This window comes from Delphinus delphis, chromosome 20 (assembly GCF_949987515.2).
Source record: "Delphinus delphis chromosome 20, mDelDel1.2, whole genome shotgun sequence".
In the NCBI taxonomy this organism is placed as follows: Eukaryota; Metazoa; Chordata; class Mammalia; order Artiodactyla; family Delphinidae; genus Delphinus; species Delphinus delphis.
In genome coordinates this window covers 18128100-18149189 of record NC_082702.1, presented here as the reverse complement: position 1 = coordinate 18149189, position 21090 = coordinate 18128100, and the positions used below count along the sequence as shown (strand labels likewise).

At 40.8% G+C, this 21090-nt stretch overlaps 1 protein-coding gene and 1 long non-coding RNA gene across 5 annotated transcripts; one reads left to right on the top strand and one right to left on the bottom strand.

Moving 5' to 3' along the window:
* Nucleotides 1-2306: 2306 nt before the first annotated feature.
* LOC132416534 (uncharacterized) lies at nucleotides 2307-7593 on the bottom strand. 4 transcript variants are annotated; one of them, XR_009517632.2, is made up of 4 exons: nucleotides 7341-7593; nucleotides 6264-6341; nucleotides 5253-5331; nucleotides 2307-4913 (listed from the first exon to the last, which is right to left on the bottom strand). It is a non-coding gene; the product is annotated as an uncharacterized lncRNA (long non-coding RNA). The 4 variants fall into 4 exon arrangements; XR_009517630.2 differs by lacking the exon at nucleotides 5253-5331 and having other exon boundaries at nucleotides 6264-6411; XR_009517631.2 differs by lacking the exon at nucleotides 5253-5331.
* A 94-nt stretch (nucleotides 7594-7687) lies between these two features.
* On the top strand, nucleotides 7688-14440 carry NUDT19 (nudix hydrolase 19). Its single transcript, XM_059999929.1, has 3 exons — nucleotides 7688-8401; nucleotides 12285-12492; nucleotides 13369-14440. Exons 1-3 carry the CDS (start codon nucleotides 7688-7690, stop codon nucleotides 13572-13574), a joined length of 1128 nt encoding a protein of 375 aa, XP_059855912.1. The 3' UTR covers nucleotides 13575-14440.
* Nucleotides 14441-21090: the final 6650 nt, after the last annotated feature.

Below are 21090 nucleotides of genomic sequence, written 5' to 3'. Positions count from 1 at the left end.
GCCTTCCCAGGGTACCTTCAGAAATGACACAGAAAGTTTTCTAACTCCCCTCTTCCTCATCCCACATGCAACACAACACAGAATCTCTGTCACCTTCCCCAAAGTCTCATTTCTTTCAGGTAAGGGGAGGCTGGGGGGACTTCCCTGGTGGCTCAGTGGAAAAGAATCCACCTGCCATTGCAGGGGACACGGGTTTGATCCCTGGTGCAGGAAGATCCCATGTGCTGTGGAGCAACTAAGCCCGTGCACCATAACTAGTGAGCCTGTGCTCTAGAGCCTGTGGACCACAACTACTGAGCCCGAGTGCTGCAACTACTGAAGCCCTCGCACCTAGAGCCCGTGCTCCGCAACAAGAGTAGCCACCACAATGAGAAGCCCGCGCACCACAATGAAGACCCAATGCAACCAAAAATAAATAAAATTAAATCTTTAAAAAAAAAAAAAAGAGGCTGGGGCATATTGTGACCCAGTGTTGGAAAATATCCCTAAATATATTCTGTTGTCTCTAAAACTGTGATTCTTTGTCCTTATCAACGAGTTTTGGGTCATGATTCATCAGAATGTATTAAAGAAACAACCCATCAGAAGTTGTGTAATCCATTGCTTCTCTGCCTTTTGGCTAAGATCAAGCATGGAAGTTGTGTAATCCATAGAGATCAATTGGGACAAGCAAAATTCTTGTTTTCGCTCTTTCCACCCACTTGGCACATCCTTGAGTATTTACTTATATGTGCAATCAGATGTGTACCTGATTCTGAGAATCCTCTGCTCACTGAACTTAGTGATAAAGTATTGCACACACACCAAAAAAGCTGAATTACAATAAACATATTTATCCTGTGGACATGTTAACCTATACAACTCTTTGAAAATGTTAAGCATTTGTAATATTTGGCATTATTTGGAGTTATAACATTGCCTAACAGGACTTTTGCTATATGATGTAAGCAAAATCACTTTCTGCTTGAGCAATAGGCTGCTCAATAACAGCGATATCTCCCTGCTGTCATTTCTATGTATAATTCAAGAGGTTGCTTTCTGGTAGAAGCCTGATTCAATGTAGATGTTGGATATCAAAGTCATTAATTTTCTAAAAATATTTGTTATGATATTATACCATGATACAAGTGATTAAAAAATTACAAATATTTAATATAGGGTATATATGATAATGGTCAGTGTTAGAGTCTACTTTCCTAAATTAAAGGTACAAGTTAAAGGATAGATATTTACCTCAAAAGTTAAGTGCTATTATAAATCTCTTGTAAACTTAATACCTGTAAGAGAAAACATGCCTGGCTTCTCTTTTAGGAAAATAGCACAGCTTTATCTGATACTGAGAAGACAAGAACTTGGAATGCCAAGGCACTTATCACGGGAACTTTCAACTATTCCTATTAGAAAAAAACAGAAAACACGATAATGTTTGTAGAAGAAAAATATGCCTGGCAAATTCTTTTTTGCTGTTCTCTAAGAATGTATGCTTTTAAATGCCACAAGGGAAAATATTTTTGGTAAGTCAAATTAGAGCATAAACTTCACAATTTACCTAAGGTTTACAATAAGCTACATAAGAGATGTGTGCTGTCCAATGACTAAAAAGCAGTTTGGGTTGAAGAGAGTTCTAGTTTGCATGAGGACCCTGATCATGCTGCATTTTCCTTTTCAATGTGCACATTGATACATTTTTAGCTACACAGTTACTTCTCAGAATGCAGTTCTCTGTTCTGTAATGAATGTTTGTGAAGGGTACAAGCCCCAAAGTGTGATCCTGCAAGGCCGGCTAAGAAACAAAAGTGCTGTAGGAGTGGCCTCTGCCTTCCTTTGGGGAATGCCTCCTCCTGCAACGTGGGACCAGCTGTGATGGGCAGGGCTCTGCCTTTCTCTCTGAGTACCCCAGACAAGTCACTGACCTCCCTGTGCCTCACTTCCCTCATCTTTGAAATGGGGGAGGGGGGCAACTGATTAACTCAAAGTTCCCTTCCAGGGCTTAAAACATTTAATAGAATGCAGTTAAACGAAAAAGGGTTGTTTTGTTTGGGGGTTTGGTGGGGAGGGGGTTGTCATTGTTGGTTTTGGTGCGTATGGAAATGGAACCTTAGTTTGTCTAAAATTAGTCTGTTGGTAAAATTCCATATGAATTTTAAAAATCAGAATGAACTAAGCTTACTGCGATTTTAGTCCACATCAGAATTAGCGTCTGGACTTAAAAGCAAATTTGTATAAATGCTACTTATTTCTAGTGTTTAAATTAGATTAGGAATTTAAATTCAGACTCTGAGTCCAAGAAAGCCTAGTGTTTATTAAACAGTTTGTTTTACCCAGCAATCTAAACTGATTCTGGTAAATTACAGATGTGAAATCCCATCATTTGTCATGGAGTCTAAGAGAATCTTGTTCTGTAACTGACCTGGTGCCCTCAGAAGTATAATTGCATTGGCTGCCTGATTTTGGGTAATTAGCACAGCATGGGCTGTTTTGTATATGGCAACAGATCCTAGTTGGAATTAAATGCTCCGTGTCTACTGTTTGAATAACATGTCTAACTAAATGGCTATTAATAATTAAAAATTAAAGATAACGTGCAGCCTTTATAACTTAGTTGAAAAAGTCACCTTCAAATGATTCAGCTATCAACTCCTTTTTTTTTTTTTTTGGCGGTACGCGGGCCTCTCACTGTTGTGGCCTCTCCCGTTGCGGAGCACAGGCTCCAAACATGCAGGCTCAGCGGCCGTGACCCACGGTCCCAGCCGCTCCGCGGCATGTAAGGATCCTCCCAGACGGAGGCACGAACCTGCGTTCCCTGCATCGGCAGGCGGACGCTCAACCACTGCGCCACCGGGGAAGCCCAACTCTTATGAGTTTTTAAGATATTCTTAATCTTCTTCATGCACATTTAAATTGAAGTGAATATCCTGATCAACATATTTACCCTTCACAGATTTCATTACATGAAGAGATGTTCAGAAAGACTCCAGGATTATATATCTCCAGGTGCTTTTCTACAATACAATTATACTCATCTTTTAATGCAGGATGGAATCCAGGAAGAATAGTAGGTCTCCACATAAACGATCTTTGGCTGTGGTCAATGTAGATCAAAGTCATGTTCAAATACTGTTTCTTTGGCTCTTAGGAACTGACCGAAGGTGCAGGAACTGACCACATGCTGCAGCTCTCTGTCCATGAGCACAAGATGGATTTCTGGAAAAGCATTCCTCTCTTTAATTTACTTATTTTCATCTCATTACACAGAGGATTGTGGGTGTTTTCATTGCAGTACTGTGAGATCTTGAGCATCCTGCTTCTTTGGTGTTTCAGTTTAGAATGTTATAACCTTAAGGCTTATATGACAAACGTAAACAAGCCAAATGAGAACTCCTGTTGGCAAAATGATTTTCAAGAGTCCTTCTAACATGCTGTTGTCAGAAAGCAAATTTGAATGTCCTTTGTCTGTAGGTATGTGTTAGGCACATAGAGAAGATCTAAGAGGAAATATACAGAAATGAAAATGTAAAGGTGTTGGAATTATGAACGGTATTTTTTCAATATATTTTTATTTAATATTGTTATATTGTTTTTACAATAAAAGTTTGAATGCTCTTATCATCTAGAAATTATTAGTTATTAAAATATAAATTTTAACAGGGTCTCATTTATAATGAGAAACAATTTCAGAACACACATCCCCTCCCCCACCCCGCCAGGCGCCACAAACAGGCAAAGCAAAACTTTTGGCATCTTACCTGCAGGGAATCAGAAGCACGTTTTGAAATGCAGCATCAAGACAGAATAGCATCGAGGTTAGGAGCACTGACTATGGAATAGGGTACCCCTGAGTTCAGATCCATTCTTTTTTTTTTTTTTTTTTTTTGTGTTACGCGGGCCTCTCACTGTTGTGGCCTCTCCCGTTGCGGAGCACAGGCTCCGGACGCGCAGGCTCAGCGGCCATGGCTCACGGGCCCAGCCGCTCCGCGGCATACGGGATCTTCCCGGACCGGGGCACGAACCCGTGTCCCCTGCATCGGCAGGCAGACTCTCAACCACTGCGCCACCAGGGAAGCCCCGGATCCATTCTTATTGAAGATTTTCATTAATCTCCCTGACCTCAATTTCCTCATCCTTACAATGGGAGTAATAATAGGATATACTTCATAGGGATACTGAGAGAAGACTTTTTGCAGGCACAGGGCTCAATAAATGTTGGCTGCCTAAAATGGGACGGTTGGACAAAAGAAGCAATATATATGAAAACATTAACTTTCTCTAACTTAGGGAAAATCGGCTGGAAATCATTTTGAAGATTAAAACTAGATAAACTTGTCAACGAAAGAAGGTATGTAATAAAAAGGTCAAGGTTACAGAGGGAAATTCAGGTTGATCTAGAAGTTGGAATCTGTACATTTTTAAAGTCAGACTTATTGAGGTATAATTTAAATACAGTAATATTCACCCTTCTTAGGTGTGCAGTTTTGAGTTTTGACAGATATGTACAACCATGTATCCACCGCTGCAATCTAGAATGTTTTCATCACCACCCAGGAGTTCCCCCATGTCCTCTGTAGGCGATCCTTTCCTCTCACCCCAGGATCTGGCAACCACTGATCTGATTTCTGTCCCTACGGTGTTGCCTTTTCCAGAATGTCACCTAAGTGGAATCTATGCATTTTTGAGAAAACATATTGTGCACCTTTTTTAAACCCTTTTCAAAAAACATTTTGAGAAGTCATTTTTATGTGATGATTCTTGGTGCACTGGATGTTGCTGGTCATTCATAGGTGAATTCCATTTAACTGCAGTGACACACCTTCGTTTCTAGGCAGGCTGAACAAACTCTCCTGCTACAATGGATTCTCCAAGCTGAAGTCATCTCTCCATGGCTAGACCCCGCATTCTCTTCCTTTCTTTTTCCACTGAAAAACATGATAAATAATGGATAACAGAAATGAATCTGGGCTCAATGAAGTAGAGATTGAAATAAAAGTCCACTTGGAGCTATGGGTAAGAAACAATATGACGCTTGGAAAGTTGTTTTTTTTTCTTTCGGGATCATGCATGTTCTAATCAAATAAGAACATTTCTTATTGTAAAGATAGCTGGGGAAGACCAGACCAGTGGAACATAAGAACCAAGAGTCAAGTGTCCTTCTCTGAAGTAAGCAACTGTTGTCATAAACAAAATGACTCAACTCTTGTGATCAAGTGGCACATGGTAACTGCTAGCCCTAGCAGGGGATGGTTGTGTGCACTTACTGTCAGGCCTGGAGTAGCTGGCACTGTGCCCCTGGCAGAACAGGGCGGAGCAGGACACTTGGAGGACACGCCAGCAGGTCTGGAGACAGATTCCAAACAACACTTGCTGCACGTGTGACCTTACATAAATCACAACCAACTGTCTTTCCATATCTCTTGCCCATTTTCTACACAATTGGAGGTTTTTTCTTCTCAGTCCTTTGTGATAGGCATTAGAGATATTTTCTCAGTTTATTATATCTTGGACTTTCTCATGGTGTCTTCTGTCATAATAAAGTTATAAATATGCACAGTGTGTCAAATTGATCAATCTTTTCCCTTATGCTTCTAGATTTTGAGTCAAAGACTATAGAGGAATTTACCTGTTTTCTCCTAATGCTTCGATGGTTTTTTATCCACTGTGGTAGCCAGCCTCCAAGATGACCACCAATGTTCCCTACCACCTGGTGTTTTCATGTAGTCCCCTCTCACACGGAATAGAGCTGACCAGTGTAACAATAGGATACTGTGGAAGTGATGGAATGTGACTCCTGAGGCTAAGTCAGGAAATGCATCATGACTTCTTCCTTCCACTCTCTTGGATCATTAACTACCATGTCTCAAAGACATCCAAGCAGCACTATGGAGAGGCCAATATGGTGAGGAACTGAGGCCTCTGGCCAACGGCCATATGAGTGAGACATTGTAGAAATGGATCCCTCAGCCCCTAACCAAGCCCCAGCTGACATGCTCACCAGTCTCATGTGAAATACTGAGACAGAACAACCCAGCTAAGATGCTCTTGAAATCTTGATCCACAGAAACTGTGAGATAATAAATGTTCATTGTTTGAAGCCACCGAGTTTTCAACCTCCCAAGCTAAAACTTTAACTCCTTCTTTTCCCTTGCTCTGCATATTCAACCAATTACCACGTTACCTCAAGTCTACCTCCTAAATACTCTCTGGTGAATCATTCCCTTCCTCCCACCTCATCCCCTCTTCACAGCCACTCTCGTAGTTTAGACCCTCACCATTTCTTCCCCAGCACGTTCCACGGGCCTCCAGAACAGCCCCATCCAGTTGAGTCATCAGGCTGTTGTCAGGGTGACCTTTGAAGATATGAACTTAATCATGTCACCACCTTTTATGGCTTCCCATGGCTTAAAGCACTGAAATCACCTGGAGAAGTTGGGGGATTGTTAAAAACACAGGCTCCAGGGTGCCATCCTAGACTCCACAATAGATTGTGAAATGATTGTCTCAGAGCAGAGAGCCATGCAGTGGGAAAGCAGGTAAGGGAGGGGTCCCTAACTGTGGATTATGCAGAGACTCAAGATGGATGAAATTTGGCAGACTCTACCCCCCTCCCCCAACCTGCCAGTACATGTGTTCTCCCTTGGCCTCTGTGTGTTTTTCTAAACATGTGGTCTTGTTTCCTGTTTCTGGGATGCGGTCAGTACACAGGGATCTGCATCTTTAGAAAATGATGCCAACAAAAATCAACCTAAATACTACTGTTGCCCTCTCTGGATTCTCCCCCAGGGAATATCCCACATTAAAATGATAGTTTGAAAATGAGGCTCAACAATAGTCTATATAGCACATCCGGACACATAACAAATGGGTGATCAACTATAATAGCAATTGTGGAGAAACCGTTAGTAACAAATAAGGAGCTATAAAAGAGAAGACTGCTTTCACAGGCTCTTTCTAAAGGTGGAGCAGAGCAAAATTTCCATCTCTAGGCTTGGATTAAAATTCTCCCATGAAAGTGGAAATTATCCAGTGACCTAAGGGGCTTAAGGTGGTCCCAGGTGCCCTGACAATAAAAGGTGTCCAGATCACAAGATGGGAGCTTGTCTGGGGATTCAAGGAGGACCTTTCACACTCAGACTGTGCAGTGTGAAATTTGTAATTTGGTATCTGGTTCATGCATCAGTTTTTCATTGCAAAGCTCGGACACCTAGCCCTTGGACGCCCCCCCATCCACCCCTACCCCACCCCCCCGCCAAAGGAAACAAACCCTCTTTGTTTAATCGAGAAAGTCCTAGTTCTCGGGTTTTGGTCGGATAGGTGTCACCAGACCTAGGTTTGCATCGCACTTTTACCTCGACAGGTCATTGTGCAATCATAAGCATTCCTGCTCTTGGTCCGTGTGTCCTGAGTGAGGGTGTTGAGGTCCTCCTAGCAAGCGGCTGTGACAGCCCTTGCCCCGCGAGAGTGACCTGGCTGGGAACAACGGCACTCGAGGCGGAGCTTCACCGCACTGGCACACGCCTGCTTCTCCCCCTTACAGGCAGGCGCGGGTGAGGCCAAACAGCCCGGGTTCACCGATCGCCCAGCGCGCACCTTGCCGGGAGTTCACCCAGCGAGACGCCGGCCTCCGTCCTCAGGCCCGGGGAAAACTCCAGCCTCACCAGAAGCTGAGCCCGGAAGCCGCGCGCCGCCACACGCCATGAGCGGCCCCCTGCGGCCGGGCCCAAGCAGTTGGCGGCGGGCGGCCACCGTGGTGCTGGCTGCGGGCTGGACGCTCCCGGTGGCCGCCGCCCCGCCGCGGCCCCCGCCGCCCGCCGAGGGCTTCCGGCTGCTGCTGCTGCTGCGCTCCGCGCGCCAAGGCTTCTTGCCCGGGGCGCACGTCTTCCCGGGTGGGGTGCTGGACGCGGCAGACCGCTCGGCCGACTGGCTGAGCCTCTTCGCGCCGCACCACCGGCCGCCCCGCTTCGGCCTGGGCCCGGCGCCGCCCAGACGCGCCACCTTCCCGGTGCTGCCTGATGCCAGGCCCGGAGCCGCCGACGGGGACGAGGCGGCGCTGCCGGATGACGTTGCCTTCCGCATCTGCGCCATCCGTGAGGCCTTCGAGGAGGCTGGCGTGCTGCTGCTGCGGCCCAGGGGCCCCGGGCCCGCCGCGTCCGAGCCGGGCCGCGCCCTCGCGCCGCCGCCGGCCCTGGCCGACTGGCGCGCCCGCGTCCGCCGAGACCCGCAGCACTTCCTGCGCCTGTGCGCTCACCTAGACTGCACTCCCGACATCTGGGCGCTACACGACTGGAGCGCCTGGCTCACGCCTTTCACGCAGCGCCGTGGCCGCCGCTTCGAGACCACCTTCTTTCTGTGCTGCCTGTGCGAGCCGCCGCCGGTCTTCCCCGACTTGGTGGAGGTGGTGGACTGCCAGGTAGGCGTCCTCCCGGCGCGGAGTGGGGACCCACTGGAGCTTGGGAATGAGGACCCCACCCCCGGCCGGCGGCCCAGGCCCACCCGGAACCTCCAGATAGGCCGGGCCCAGGGAAACTAATTCGCTTGCTCAGGGACATACAGCCAGTACGCGACTGAGCGGGCATGGGACCCAGGTGGTCCGGCCCCCGGCCAGCAGGCCAAAGCCATGACCTTGGTGAACTGCTTTCTACTTTCCCCGGCTTCACAGCCCCAGGGCCTCGACGATGTCTCCCCACGCGGTTTCTCCAGCAGGAGGCCAGCGGAGACGCTAGGAGCTCTGCTAGCGCTGATCAGGTGCCAGGCTCCTTCCTAAGCACTTGCCGTGCATTAACTCATTTCAACCCCCAGCAGTTTGTTTCCTCATAGTTCAGTCTTTTAAAATTTATTTGAGACTGTTTCATTTGAGACTTGTTTTATGGCCACGAATATGGTCTACCTTGGTGAATGATCCCTCTGCACCTAAAAAGAATGTGTATTCTGCTGTATTTGATAGAGTGTTTGTAGAACTGTCAGTTAGGTTAAGTTCGTTGATAGTGTCCTCAGGTCTTTCATATCATTTACCTGTTCCATCAAGTACTGAGAAAGGAATGCTGAAATCTTCAAAGAATAATTGCGGATTTGTCTTTTTCTATTTTCAGTTTTTCAGTTCCATCAGGTTTTGCTTCGTGTATTCTGAAGCTCCCTTGTGAGGTGCTGCATAGGACTATTCAAGCTTGATGGATTGAGCCTTTGATTATGATGAAATATCCTTCTTTATCCCTGGCAATGTTCCTTATTCTGAAATCTTAAGTTTACCGTCTGATACTAATACAGCCGCTCAGACTTCATTTGATTAGCAATAGCATAGTATATCTTTTTCCATTCTTTACTTTTAATCTGTGTTTTTATATTTAAAGTGTGTTTCCTGTAGGCAGCATATAGTCTTACTTTTTTATCCAATATGACAGTTTCTGCCTTTCAACTGAAGTGTTTAGATCATTTGTATTCAGTGTTATTCTCAATAAGGTTAACTTCAAATCTACCATCTTGCTGTTAGTTTTTTAGTCTGTCCCCTCTATTCTTTGAACTGTTTTTCTTCTTTTCCTGACTTCTTTTGGATTAACTGAGTATTTTTAGGACTGTGTTTTATCTCCATTATTGACTTATTAACTGTACTTTTTGTGATTGCTTTAGGGTTTGCAATATACATCTCTCATTTCATGTGTAGTTTTAGAACCTTAAAATAATATACTTCCATTTCTCCCCTCCTGTCATTTATGCTTTTGTTGTCATACATTTGACTTTTATTTCTATTATAAACTCTATAATACACTGATTATTTTTGCTTTAAATAGTCAATCTGTTAAAGACTGTGAAAATGAGGGGGAAATGTCTTTTATGTTTACCTGCACATGTACCATTCTTAGCACTCTTCATTACTTTGTGTGGATTTAATCTACATCTGGTATCTTTCTGCCTAAAGAACTACCTCTAATATGTCATGTATTTCAGATCTTCTAAATTTGTTTAGAATGAATGAATCTAAATTCATTCTAAACAGTGAATCTTCTAAATTTTGTCTGAAAATACGTTATTTTGCTTTTGGTTTTTGAAAGATATTTTGGCTGGGTATAGAATTCTATGTATGTTAACAGTTTGGGTTTTTTTTTTCTCTCTCTCTCAGTACTTAAAAATGTTGCTTCATTTTTTCTGGTTTGCATAATCTTCTGTTGAGAAGTCTTTTTTTTTTCTTCCAGTTTTATTGAGATATAATTGACATACAGCACTGTGTAAGTTTAAGGTGACAGCACAATGATTTGACTTACATATCCCATGACATAATTACCACAGTAAATTTAGTGAACATCCATCATCTCATAGAAAAGTTTGCTTTTAACGCGCCGTTCCTCTGTATGTAATGTGTGTTTGTGTTTTTGGTGTATGTGGCTACTTTAAATATTTCCTCTTAATTATTGGTGTTCAGTAATTTGATTATGATGTGCGTGGTTTTCTTTTTGTTTTATTATTTAATTATTTGTTTCTTCAAATATTTTTCACCTCCCTCTGTTTTCTGGGATTCCATGTATGTTGGACTACTTGATAATGTTCCACAGGTCCCTGATGCCTTGTTCATTTTTTTCAATCTTTTTTCTTCTCTGCTTTATTTTGAATAGATTTATTGCTATATTTTCAAATTTTCTCCCTTTTCTTTCTTTTTTTTAAAAATAAATTTATTTATTTTATTTATTTATTTTTGGCTGTGTTGGGTCTTTGTTGCTGCATGCAGGCTTTCTCTAGTTGTGGCGAGCGGGGTCTACTCTTCGATGCGGTGCGCGGGCTTCTCATTGCAGTGGTTCTCAACATGGGATGATTTACCCATCCCACCCTCAGGTGCATTTAGCAACGTCAGGAGACATTCTTGGTTGTCACAACTCAGGGACTTCTACCGGCTTCTACTGGGTAGAGCCCAGGGATGCTGCCGAATATCCTTCCACAAAGAATTATCTGGCTTAAAGTGTCAGTACTGCCGAAGTTCAGAAACTGAGGGGCAACAGTGGAATTTAGAGCCAGCGTCACCCCACCCCACCACCGCCCTGTGAGTTTGAAGCCCAGGTTTTTTAGTTAGAGGATGCAGGGTTATCCTAAGGATTGGAAATACTTTATGTAAAGTATTTTTGCTCAAAATACTTTTACTGGTAACGAGTAAAACTAGTGTTTTACTAGTGACAAGTAACCAATAAACAATAAGTTATTTAAGTTATTTTAGCCTATGGTCTAGACCAACCTGAACAGGTTGAATTAAGTGAGTTAATGGCTGTTGTTTAACCCTTTATCTTCATTGTTACCACTGAACTCACAGGATACCTTAGAGATTGGGTGGTCCTTTGAGGCCAGAGCTTTGTTTTTCAAAATGTAACCTTGGCCAACTTCAGAAGAATCTAGGGTGCTTATTAAACATAGATTGCTGGGCCCCATAGATTGAAGATTTAACAAGTTTCTCAGGTTTCTCATACAAGCTTGTAAACTTTGGGCCTATAGATATTCAAGGCAGTCAATCTCAACTCCCTGGTTTTGGATGTGAGACTCAGTTTCCCCAGTGTAAGGAGATATTTAGTAAACCAGTTGAAGAAAGACCTTTTGGGGTTATTTCATATTATTGAATCAGCTCTTTTTATCTAAATGTGTATGGAAGGAAGGCTTGGGAAAGTGGGCAGGTCACAGCAGTGAGGCCACTTAAGTGAAACGGGTAAGTGCTATCTGGTTGATACCGTGCAGTTATTACACTCCTGGGCCGATAGACTGAGTCACATCTCTTGACCTTCCCGAAAGCTTCTCTTGCTCCGGCCTCTTTACCTTCATTGTAACACATGGCACACATCACGCTACATTTTGTTTGCTGAAGGCCCTATTAGGGCCTGAGAGATCTCTGTCTCATCCACCACCACATCCTCAGTGCCTAGCCAAGGCGCCCATTTATGGGAGGAATGAATGGGCACTAAATTCTCAATCTGCTGTCATGAGTTTATACTTCAGAGTCTTCCTTTAGGAGTGACCAGAACCACCTTGCCTTCTTAGCATCTCCTGCCTTTTATGCTGAACAACGCTCCCAGGTCAACCCTTTGTGATCTATCCTGGTTTATTTACTAGTTCTCAGGATCAGTGTCCCAATAATCAACCTCTGAAGGGGATCAACCCAGCTTTCTTCACCAAGTCTTTTCATGTTGTCTCAGAGGAATCTAGCAAGACACATTAATGAATTACTTTTACATTTTCAGTTAGCTCTTAGGTACTGATCTAAGGATCTCGAGTCTTGCGTTGTCTATAGGATAAACTTCAGGAAGCCTTACCTTTGTCTTCTGCAGTGGTCATCTCCGTCAGAGGCAACTGAAAGCTTCATATCAAAGGAAATTTGGCTTGCACCTCCACAGTTCTACGAAATAAGAAGACTAGAACACTTTGCCTCTCTCTCCGACTTGCACAAATTTTGTTTGGATCGTGAATTAGAAGGGGTGGAAAGATGGCTGCCAATCACATTATTAACTGCTGATGGAACAATCCAGCTTTTACCAGGTAAATCAGTGAGTTATCAATGTTTTTGTTAGTATTCACATTTAATGCTCTGGGCCGTATTATCTCACACAGAGACATGAACTACAGTCTCTGTTTTACACACTACAGAGGTACTAATTAAATAAGATCAAGGTCTGTAAGATATTCATAGTATTTATTATAACCAGAAATTCTGGATACATTACTTTATATACACTTATGTAAATATATTTCCTAGACACTAACAAAGTTCTTTCTTGTATATTAGCTCACTTTTTTACATTTTATTTTTAAATGATGCGAACTTGTAAATTGTACTTATTTGATTGAAAGAGAGTTTGTTGGTGGTCAATTGTTGTTGGGTGAGTACAGGATAGAGGTTTTGTAGCCGCTTACAGTGGAGTTTTGTGACCTGTCTCACTTAGGGCTGCTTATCTCACTTCTCAGAATTGTGAAAATATTTGTTATTCATCCTACAGTGGGACAGCTTAGCAGTTTTGGTGTGTAAATAATAATTTCTGTAATTTAACCTTAAAATGATTAGAGCAGCCCACATTGAAACACCAAAGATATATGGATATCAAGGCCAACATTAACATTGAATGGGATAAAGAGAGTCATGAATTAGTGTAAAAAATTATAGTTCAGGATGAAAAAATACTAGTCATAAATGTACCCAAAGAAAATTCTTGGCTGGAAATTGGAGAACTGGGGAGGGTAGGGGGGGTATTAAAAACACAAAAAATAAATTGAGGTAAGCACAAAAAATTAGGATTTTTTAACAACTATCTCAGTTCCAAACACCTGAAATAGATAAAAATAAACACTGATTTATATATCACAAATATATTGGAATGTTTTATAAAATAACACTAAAATTAAAATATTATTTTTCAGGAGATGAGATGTACTTAGAAGATTCAAACTATTTAGAAAATCTTATGTCCACTGAAAAAAAGAATGAAGAAATCATGAAAGGCGGCAAGAAATTTCACCGAATAGTGATGTACAATCGCCATGATTATAACATCCACGTGACAGTTCAGTCAAAGTATAAACATGTTTACCCTAAGAACTATGTAGTGAGTAAGAGCCGTCTGTAGAGAATGGCTTCTTTGTAAGCGGGCCTCCTTGAAGTTGTCCTGATGAAAAATGAGGGTTGACTAGACGTGCCTGGAACTTAAGCAACTTTGTGCCTGTAAGTTCTAGTACAGTCTTTCATATTTCAAGTGTATTACGGAGCTCTCTTATTTTATTCTTTAAACCTTACAGTATCACACAAGTATAAAGTATTAATGATCTTGTTACCAAAACGAGAAAAAAATTTTCACGAGGGTTTCCGCTTCTGTATTGTTTTGTTATCAGAAGTTTAAATAAGATGTTCTACTGTATTGTCTTTTAACCGTATTAGCACTCTGCCTGATGTGCTGGGAGATTGATCCATAAATTCCTTAGACTTTCTGCTGGAATTAATTTAAGGATGTATGATTAGATACATGGTGAACAGTAGACTGAGGTGACCTTCAAGTGACTGTGTCATTATTTTCTTATGACTTTAGCTTGATGATTAAGAGAGAATTCTGTTTAAAACTAAATGGCGTGAGTTATTAGGTTTACCAGATTGGAAATTAGTTTAGTGACTGTTGTAAAGAAATATGAAGCCATAACAAAAGCCATAATTATGTTTACCTTGGAGGGCTAGTTAACAGAATCCAGAGAGCTTAGAGGGATGTAGAACTATTCATCATTTAATGGTACTTACTAATGGTGTTTGTTTTCAGTGTTTTTAATATGGGTAATTTGTTCACCTCCTCTTAAGAGAATAATGTTTATTGATTAAAGATGGGAAATGGTTTAGACGCCAGTTCATTTTATATCTTTGACTATATTATGCATTGTACATTGAATTTCATTTTTCATGAAACGTTCTGGTTTTCCTATCTATAAAATAGAGCTATTGATAATTAAAGTTTATGTGTATTATTTAATCCTACTTAGAGGAATACATCTAGATCAGTGGTTCTCAATCCGGGCACTTTTGCCCTTCCGGGGCATTTGGCAGTGTCTGGATAAATTTGGGCTGTCACAACTGGGAGTGCGACGCTTCTACCATCTAGTGGCGAGAAGCCAGGGGTACAGTTTAATATCCTGCAATGCACAGGACAGCCACCCACAGTGAAGAATTATCTGGCCAAGTTTGAGAACTCTGATCTAGAGGAAAATCTATTGTCTTTGGTAAATGGTTCCAACATGTAAAATTTGAGAGCCACAGATAGAATTAGCATTCAGTCTGGCTTCTGAATCTATAGAAGTTCTCTTTACTCACTTTTGGCCTTGGGCATACTCTTCTTTCATTCTCACAGAAAACAGAATGTTATAATTGGAAGAACACCATGATTTTGCTGATGAGAAAACTGAGAAACAGATTCACACAGCTAGTTAGTGCCACAGCCAAGAGTAGAACCTGATTCTTTTTCTAGCAAGTGGCATCTGTTGCCTGTCACTAAAAGCAGAGGTCTGAATATGTCTGCCCTTCGCATCTTGGTATTACAGTCGCCAAGGAAACCACAACTCAGCCAAGCACTGGATGAAACAATGCTTTCCTCACATAAAGAGGCAGAGCAAGACCAGCTTTTGAATGACCTCCGTAAGAATCCAAAACTGGGCTGGCATCAGGCTAATATGTTCTTGTCCTCACAGTTCTTTGTTAATATAAAACAAGAGTGCCCTATAACATGGAAAATATAATACGGACTTGAACGTAAGGGGACTTCTTCTCTCCTGGGGGATGATTTGTGGGGGGAGCCCTCATATATGGGCTCTTCTTTAAACCGGAAATTGCTTGCCTTCCGCTTTCTCTTTTCTCACTGGCTGGAAATGGTGGCAACTGGAGCAGCTACCTTGGACCCAGAGACAGAAGACAGATGTTAAAGCGTAACTGCCTACCACTTGGATTGCTCACCTCTTGCTTGTTATGTGAAAATGAAAATACACGTCTATTTTATATAAACCACTATATTTTAGGATCTCTTTGTTAAAACAGTTTAGCTTGTTCCCTAGTCTATACTTTTCCCTCCTAAGCAGGTTCCCTCAGTGTAGCCTTCCCTGTATCAGAAGGGAAGTTAAGTTACCAGTTACGGAAGCTAAAAATCTGAGTCATTCATGATTCCTTCCTTTCCTTCATTCCAATATCCAGGTGACTAGCAAGTCGTATTGATCTATTAAACACAATTATCTTGAAACTCCCATCTGCCCACCTCTGCACTGCTATTGCCTTAGTCTAAACCATAGTTGTTTCTTAGCCAACTGTAACAGCTTCAGAGCCAGTCTCTTCATTTTCATTCTTCCCCCTCAAAATGCATTCCTCCTGAAAAAGTGAACTTGACATTGAAACTTAAGTCATGTCCTGTCAGTGCCCTCATTAAAGCCCTTCCATGGCTTTTCCTGACACTTAAACACTAAATGTGTGGTCTACAAGGCCCTACCTTTCTCTCTGATGTCATCATACACCCCTCTCCCTCTATAATCCCATCGGAAGGGTCTTCTTTCTCTTTCTTGACTGCTCAAAGTTCTTTCCCACCTCAGAACCTTTGCACATACTGTTGCCTTGAGACAAACCTGGATCTCTGAACTGTTTTTGTTCTTGGGTCTCCTTGTTACTGTAGCTTCAGAAAAACAGACATTAAGAACAGAGGTTGGGCATCTAATATGTGGATTATTGGCATGTCTAAATGAAAATTCCAGAACAAATAAATAGAAGAAAAGCATTATTTAGAGAACAAGGTTTTCTTGAGCTGAAGGAAAATATTGTTCTTCAGATAAAAAGGTCCTGCTATGGTCAAAGCAAAAATAAGAAAAATTGTTCAATACCTGGATGATATTTTGAATTTCAAAGACAGAGAATGCATAGATTTTCAGGGAGAAAAAGAAAAGATTACTCACAAAGGCACAAAATCCTCTTAGTGTGTATCACACAGTAACATGATAAACTGGACAGCATATTCTGAGGGGAAAAGGACGTGTGTGGTCAGTAATTTTATATCAACCATGTGTGAAAGCCACAGAAATAGTCCTTGTTTATATATGGGCTCTGAAGATTCCGGAGCTCTGAAAAATATGATTTGATAGAAATACTATAGATAATTAAAATTTTGATTATTGGAAATAAAAACTTTTGAAGTAGAAATGCATGGTAGAAGTCCTAATGGTGAGTGTGGAAATAAAATACAGGAAGTAAGTATGAATAGTTAAATATGGCTAAAAAGCACTGCAAGTATTAAAAATAATTCAAATTTTAACGTATTTTGTAAAAAAAAAAGTAACTTTCTTACAAAAATAATTTGGTTCAATAATCCCAGATTATGTTATCATTAACAGGAAGTGGCTATGGGAGGAATTAAAAAAAACACATGAAAGGAGGGAATCAATGACTGCAGGTTTGTGATAATACCTGTTTAAGTGTTTTGAAATGCAAAAGTGGCTATTAGAATTTAAAACAGAATGGTCACTTTTCAAATCAGTCAAAAGCGAAGCACAACCCCTAATGTAGAAGATAGAAAATATGAAAATGGCAACAAAACAAAAGCTTCAAATAAGACAGTTCAGGTAGGAATAAATATCAACCATGCTGATGCATGAAAATGGGTTAAATTTATTGAATGATAAAGAATCTTAGATTAAATGTTTTTAAACCTAGTTATCTAGAGGAACTTGAAAAAGAAGAATAAACCAAGCCCAAAGTTAGCAGAAGGAAGGAAATAAAAATAGAAACTTGAGCAAAAATAAATGATATAGAGATAGGAAAACAATAGAAAAGGCTAACAAAACTAAGAGTTGATTCTATGAAAAGATAAAATTGACAAACCATTAGCTAGACTAACCAAGAAAAAAAGAGGTTGCAAATCAATAAAACTATAAATGAAAGAGGAGACATTACAACTGATACCACAGAAATAGAAAGGATCATAAGAAAGTACAATGAACGCAGTATGCCAACAAACTGTGCAACCTAGAAGACACGGGTAAATTCCTGGAAACATAGAACCTACCAAAACTGCATCAGTAAGAAATAGAAGATCTGAACAGGCCAATAATGAGTAAGGAGATTGAATCAGTAATTTAAAAAGAAAACAAACAAAAAAAACAAACCTCCCCAAAAAGAAAAACCCAGGACCAGATGGCTTCACTGGTGAATTTTACCAAACATTTAAAGAAGAATTAATGCCAATCCTCAAACTCTTCCAAAATTTGAAGAGGAGGGAACACTCCCAAATTCACAAGGCCAGAATTAGCTTGGTACCAAAGGACACTACAAGAAAAAAAACTACACGCCAATATCCCTGATGAATACAGTTGCAAAAATTCTAAAGAAAATGCTAGCAAACTGAATTCAGCAGCACATTAAAAGGATCATACACCATGATCAAGTGGGATTCATCCCTGGAATGCAAGGATGGTTCAACACGCAAATCAATAAGCGTTCTACATCACATTAATAAAATGAAAGATAAAAATCATACGAGCAACTCAATAGATGTGGAAAAAGTATTTGACAAAATTCAATATCCATTCATGATAAAAAAAAAAAACAAACTCAACGAATTAGTTATAGAAGGAACTCAACATAATAAAAGCCATAGATGACAAGCCCACGGCCAACATCGTGCTCAGTGGTGAAGGGCTGGAAGCTTTTCCTCTAGTATCAGGAATAAGACAAGGGTGTCCATTCTCACCCTTCCTATTTCAACATAGTACTAGAAGAAATCAGGCAAGAAAAAGAAGTAAAAGGCATTAGAATTGGAAAGGAAGGAGTAAAATTGTCTCTATTTGCAGAACACATGATTTTATATATTGAAAATCCTAAAAACTCCACTGAAAAACTGTTAGATCTAATCAACTAATTCAGTAAAGTTGCAGAGTACAAAATCAACATACAAAGATCATTAGCATTTCTATACACTAACAACAAATTATCTGAAAAAGAAACAAAAAAAACAATCCCATTTACAATAGCATCAAAAACAATGAAATACTTAGGACTAAATTTAACTAAGGAGGTGAAATACCTCTATCCTGAAAACTGTAAACCATTGATGAGGAAAAGTGAAGACACAACCAATTGGAAATATATCCCACATTCATGGACTGGAAGAATTAATATTGTTAAAATGTCCCTACTACCCAAAGGCATCTATAGCTTCAATCAATCGCTATCAAGATTCAAATGGCCTTTTTTTTTTAAACAGAAATAGAAAAAAATTTCTAAAATTTATATAGAACTACAAAAGACCCTGAATAGTCAAAGCAATCCTAAGAAAGAAGAACAAAGCTGGAGGCATCACACTTCCTGACTTCAAACGATATTACCAAGCTATCAGAACAGCGTAGTACTGGCATGAGAACAGACACATAGACCAACAGAATAGAATTGAGAGCCCAGGGGCTTCCCTGGTGGCGCAGTGGTTGAGAGTCCGCCTGCCGATGCAGGGGACACGGGCTCGTGCCCCGGTCCGGGAAGATCCCACATGCCGCGGAGCGGCTGGACCCGTGAGCCATGGCCACTGAGCCTGCGCGTCCGGAGCCTGTGCTCCGCAAAAGAGAGGCCACAGCTGTGAGAGGCCCGGGTACCACAAAAAAAAAAAAAAAAAAGAATTGAGAGCCCAGAGAATGAAACTAGACCCCTATCCTATACCACTCACAAAAATCACTCGAAATGGATTAGACTTAAATGTAAGAACTGAAACCACAAAAATAGAGGAAAAAGTTTGTTGACATGGGCCTTGTCAATAATTTTTTGAATATGACACCTGAAGCACAAGCAACAAAATTAAAAATAAACAAGTGGGACTACGTCAAACTAAAAAGCTGCATAGCAAAATGATCAACAAAGTGAAAGGGCAGCCAAATGAATGGGAGAAACTATTTGCAAACCACACATCTGATAAGGGGGTTAATATCCAAAATATATAAGGAACTCATACTAGCTAATATCAAAAATGCAATCCAATTAGAAAATGGACAAAGGGCCTGAATAGGTACTTTTCCAAAGAAGGTATTCAGATGGCCAATAGGTACATGATAAGGTGCTCAACATCACTAGTTATTAGGAAAATGCAAATCAAAACCACAATGAGATACCAGTAGCTCACACCTGTTGGAACGGTTATCATCAAAAAGACAAGAGATAAGTGTTGGTGAAGATGTGGAGAAAAGGGAACACCTGTGCATTGTTGGTGGGAATGTAAATTGGTACAGCCACTATGGAAAACAGTAAGGAGGTTCCTCAAAAAGTTAAAAATAGAACTATCATATGATACCATTTCTGGGTATATATCTGAGAGAAATTCTGAAGAGATATCAGCACCCCAATGTTCTGTGAAGCACCATTTACATGAAAACAACCTCAGTGTCCATCAACAGATGAACGGATAAAGATATACGTATCTATCTATCTACCTATTTATCTATATATATGTATGTGATGGAATACTATTCAGTTATAAAAAGAAGGAAATCCTGGCATTTGAGACAACATGGATGGACCTTGAGGACCTTATACTAAGTAAAATAAGGCAGACAGTGAAAGACAAATACTGTATTATCTTACTTATATTTGGAGTCCAAAAAACAACCTCCTAGAAACAGAAATCAGATTTGTGGTTGCCAGAGGCAGGGGTAGGGGTGGGGGAATTGTGGAGGTGGTCAGAAGTACAATCTTCCAGTTATTAGATAAATAAGGTCTAGGAATGTAATGTACATGATGAGAATAGTTAACAATACTGTATTATGTATTTGAAAGTTGCTAAAAGAGTAGATGGTAACAGTTCTCATCACAGGGGAAAAAATTTTGTAACGGATGGATGGATGGTGGTGATGGATGTTAACTAAACATACTGTGGTAATCATTTCACAATATATACATATATCAAACCATTATGTTGTACACTTTAAACTTATACAATATATGTCAATTATATCTCAAAACTGGAAAAAATTAAATCTAATTATAAGTTGTTTAAAAACAATACTGCATGAGGGCTAAAAATAAAAAGAGGGGAACACAAGCAAGAAGAGCTTAGAGACTACTAATCAGATGAGATGGAATTCATCATAGGAACCAATAAATAAAAGTTAATTTTAGTTTGATATATACAGTTAAAAATGAAGATACGAGAATCTTGCAGCGAGTAACACAATATTAAGCTATGGAAAAAATACATTAGAAACAAGGATAATCTGACAGATGTATAATATTAGTGGGAACCACGACAAATGCCTTCTCTGATGCACAGAACAAGTCCATAAAAGATAACTGAGGCGTCTTGGAAAGACCCTGGGCAGGCATCAGGCTTCTGCTTTTGGGTTGAATGACATAACTGCAAAAGTTCATTCCATCTCAACTGATGCAAAATAAATACAACTTTAAAAGTTCTTTTAGGGCTTCCCTCGTGGTGCAGTGGTTAAGAATCCGCCTGCCAATGCAGGGTACACAGGTTTGAGCCCTGGTCCGGGAAGATCCCACATGCCGCGGAGCAACTGGGCCCGTGAGCCACAACTACTGAGCCTGCGCGTCTGGAGCCTGTGCTCCGCAACAAGAGAGGCCGCGATAGCGAGAGGCCC